General features: G+C 38.3%; 1 protein-coding gene across 1 annotated transcript in view; it reads left to right on the forward strand.

Moving 5' to 3' along the window:
* Positions 1 to 4,512, forward strand: part of LOC132020276 (C-type lectin domain family 12 member B-like) — a 21,792-nt gene continuing 17,280 nt past the window's right edge. The window contains exons 1-2 of the mRNA XM_059404467.1: positions 1 to 91; positions 1,885 to 1,986. Coding sequence (XP_059260450.1) covers positions 1 to 91; positions 1,885 to 1,986 — 193 coding nt within the window. The remainder of the gene's footprint in view (positions 92 to 1,884; positions 1,987 to 4,512) is intronic.

Below are 4,512 nucleotides of genomic sequence, written 5' to 3' on the forward strand. Positions count from 1 at the left end.
ATGCCTGAAGAAGTGACTTATGCTACTCTCAAATTTCCAAATGCTTCCCAGGTGAAGACATCCCAGGAGAGCTACAGTCTCAAGAGAGCAGGTAAGAGCCTCCATGTAGGATCAGACATACCAGAAAAGAGAGCTATTTAACTACACTGGTGAGTTCTCCTTGCCTTCAACTCAAGGCTGATGATTTTGATGACAGAGTGCCAGTCCATAGGGAAGTTGCTATGCCAGAGCTTAGTTTTGTCTGTCTTATTTAGCTTGTAAGATCATAGTTGGTGAAAAACAAAAATAAAACAAAACAAAACAAACATGGTGGTCTAAGCCGCTGGAAATCCAGATCTCTGGTGTCACGAAAATAACATTTCTTATGATTTTAGACAATTTTCAGATGATCTGACATACAAGCTATTATGGGAAGGAAAAACAGTAATAGTATGAACATAACTACCTAGGATTTTTATTTAACTGCTGAAAGATATAATATAGACATATGCTATGAGATTTAAAGGACCCTGGGATCCTAGTCAGTCATGGTGTGCTAAACATTTGCTTCTTTCTATGAAGGAGTAAGACTGAAGGTGTCTTATCTCTATATTATATCCTTCCAAGCCATATAATTCCAGTCTGTTTTTTCCAGGAATGCAATTCCTAGAAACTTAGAAGTAACAGTGAAACAGTAAGACGATGTTTTGGGGAAACATCAAAATTGTATTTATTGAAATGTTTGTATTGCTACAGGATACATGGTTTCTTGTGCCATCCCTGGGATTATGTTTTGTTATTTATATTTTATTATTTATATTATCTTTATTCCTTTGTATTTGCTTTCAGTCTTTTTGATCTTACTATAAAATTATATCATCTATCTATATATATATGTATGTATGTGTATGTATGAAGTACATTTAATACACATGGAATGTACATTCCATATATATGTGTGTGTATATGTGTACATATATATAGTACACATACATATAGACACACACACATATATATGTGTACATCTATATATGTAGGCAGAGAGGCAGGCAGAGAGAGAGGGGGAAGCAGGTTCCCCATTGCGCAGAGATCCTGATGTGGGGCTCGACCCCAGGACCCTGAGATCATTACCTGAGCTGAAGGCAGAGGTTTACCCCACTGAGCCACCCAGGCATCTCAACATATGGAATTTTTACTTTATAAATTTACTCCAAAGTATTTTATATTCAAATGAGGAAGAAAAATCACTTCTAGTAACATGTCTCTGGTTATGTAATTTGAGGCATCAGGTTAGTGGATAATGTTTTAGGGACCAGTTCCCCTAAATAGGGTCCTCTTCTCTGTGTCTACAATATTGACAAAGGCATTGTATGTACTGGGGAGAAGTATTCCATACTTGCCGTCCATGGGCAACTGACTTAGAGTGCTTATAAACTGGGAGATCCAATTTACATTCTGTTGTATATTCTCCAATACATGTTTCCATATAAAACGATTTAATCTTTTTTTACACAGCAGGGTAGGTTGTCTGAATTTTATTTTAGTAAAAGATCACACAGTGTTTGTCAATTAATTAATTAATTAATTATGAGAGAGGGAGGGAGAGAGATAAAGCATGTGAGCATGGAGGTGGAAGGGAAAGGGAGAGAGAGAATCTTAAGTAGGCTCTGTGCCCAGCAAAGAGCCCCACAGGGGGACTGATCTCACCATCCTGAGATCATGACCTGAGTTGAAATCAAGAGTCCAACACTTATCCAACTGACCCACCCAGGTGCCCCAGGGTTTGTCTATTTAAAATATCTACCATCAGAATCAGCATCAGAGCAGGAATACTGGTATTATCTAGATAGAGAGTAAAGAATAGAGAAGACTGACTTTTTTTAAAAAACACTTTTTTTTTTTAAGACAATCATGAAGTTCCTGAAATGGAAATGGATGGTGAAACTGAAAATAGAGCAGGGGGAGTTGAGAGCATACCTGAGATAGCAGAGAGCAGAGCTGTGGCAGGTAAGCCCTACGCGAATAAATGTGGCCACTGGAGAAAGTTAAGAAGAGCATTTGGGAGACACCGGGACAATCCGAGTTATCTAATAACAGTTAGAGTTATTTTTAGAGATAAAGATGGAAAACTTTTGAGAAGGGAAATAAGGAGGATAAACAAAAGGTGATGAAAAGTCATATCCTTTACTTATGGGAAAACATCTTCTTTTTATTTTCTTCCTCCATCCCCAGTGTTTCTGTCTTTTTCTAGATTTTTCCTATTTTACAATATTATTTCCTTCCACGTTCCTTTTCTTTATTAAAGATTTATCTCTTTTGGAAAGAGAGAGAGAGAGAGAGAAATGTGGGACAGAGGGAGAAGGAGAGAGAAATATCAGCAGACGCCGTGCTGAAAATGGAGCCCAGTACGGGCCTTGATCTCAGGCCCCTCTGATTACTACCTGAGGCAAAATGAAGAGTAGGTTGCTTAATTGTCTGTATCATGTTGGGGCTCTGTATTTCCTCCCATTTTTCATCATTTCATCACTCTGTTCAATTTCATGGATCGTTTTCTTTTCTTTTCTTCTTCTTTTTTTTAATATTCTTTTATTTATTTGTCAGAGAGAGAGATTATGAGCAGGGAGAAAGGGTAGAGGGAGAAACAGACTCCCCAGTAAACAGGGACCTTTCCTCTTCACAACCCTGCAACGTGGGACTTGATTCCAGGACGCTGGGATTATGACCTGAGCCAAAGGCAGATGCTTAACCAACTAAGCCACCCAGTTACCCTCATGGATGATTTTTTAAAATTATATTTTAATTTACGTAGTACAAACATGTTCCTCATATCATTTCATTTTCAATGAACTCTTTTTTTTTTCCCTCAAGTCTTCTAATATAACATTCCAGTTTCAGACATAGATACAAAATTGTATCTTACTTTTTTTTTTTTTAAAGATTTTATTTATTTATTTATTTGCCAGAAAGAGAGAGGGAGAAAGCACACAAGCAGGCAGAGAGGCAGGCAGAGGCAGAGAGAGAGGCAGGCTCCCTGCTGAGCAAGGAACCAGATGTGGCACTCCATTCCAGGATCCTTGGATCATGACCTGAGTCAAAGGCAGTGGTTTAAGCCACTGAGCCACCTACACAACCCTGTATCTTACTTTTTTTTTTTTAAGATTTTATTTATTTATCTGACAGACAGAGATCACAAGTAGGCAGAGAGGCAGGCAGAGAGAAGAGGAAGCAGGCTCCCTGCTGAGCAGAGAGCCCGATGTGGGACTCGATCCCAAGACCCTGAGATCATGACCTGAGCCGAAGGCAGAGGCTTAACCCTCTGAGCCACGCAGGCGCCCCACTGTATCTTACTTTTGAAAAATTTCATTTCAAGTCAACTTTATTGAAGTATAACTTAAATACAAAAGAATACACCCTAAACCTTAAGTGTATAGTTTATTGTACTTAATAAATATAAACCTCTGTAACCAAAATCAAGATACACAATATTTTTGTCACCCCAAAAAGTATTTTGTGTCTTTTAATCAAAAAGACAGTACCTGCTTTCTCTAACCACCTCTCTCTTTCAACCTTCACTCCCTGTTTTTACATCATGTTTTATCCTTTGGAAAGAATAAGGCTATGATGTAGCAAATATTATCATGTTTCCTGTGTGTCTGTTGTTACAAATGTATTTGGGGATATTGGATGCATTCATTTTCTATAATAAAATTTCTTAATCAGTGTTCCCAAAAAGTAAAAACAAAATACAAAAAAATTTCCCCTCTAAGTTATCCCCACCACCAATTTTAGACCGAGATAACCACTGATCTACTTTCTGTCACCCTACATTATTATGTCTGCTCTCAGATCTTATATAAATGGATTCACATGGCATGCAGTCTTCTATGACTGGCTTCTTTCATTAAGCATAATGTTATTAAGATGAAAAAATGTTCATCATCTCTAGCCATCAGGGAGATTCAAATTAAAACTACATTGAGATATCACATTACGCCAGTTAGAATGGCCAAAATTAGCAAGACAGGAAACAACATGTGTTGGAGGGGATGTGGAGAAAGGGGAACCCTCTTCCACTGTTGGTGGGAATGCAAGTTGGTGCAGCCTCTTTGGAGAACAGTGTGGAGATTTCTCAAGAAATTAAAAAGAGAACTTCCTATGACCCTGCCATTGCACTACTGGGTATTTACCCCAAAGATACAGATGTAGTGAAAAGAAGGGCCATCTCTACCCCAATGTTTATAGCAGCAATGGCCACAGTCGCCAAACTGTGGAAAGAACCAAGATGCCCTTCAACAGACCAATGGATAAGGAAGATGTGGTCCATATATACTATGGAGTATTATGCTTCCATCAGAAAGGATGAATACCCAACTTTTGTAGCAACATGGACGGGACTGGAAGAGATTTTGCTGAGTGAAATAAGTCAAGCAGAGAGAGTCAATTATCATATGGTTTCACTTATTTGTGGAGCATAACAAATAGCATGGAGGACATGGGGAGTTAGAGAGGAGAAGGGAGTTGGTGGAAATTGGA

This window comes from Mustela nigripes, chromosome 6 (assembly GCF_022355385.1).
Source record: "Mustela nigripes isolate SB6536 chromosome 6, MUSNIG.SB6536, whole genome shotgun sequence".
Lineage (NCBI taxonomy): Eukaryota > Metazoa > Chordata > Mammalia > Carnivora > Mustelidae > Mustela > Mustela nigripes.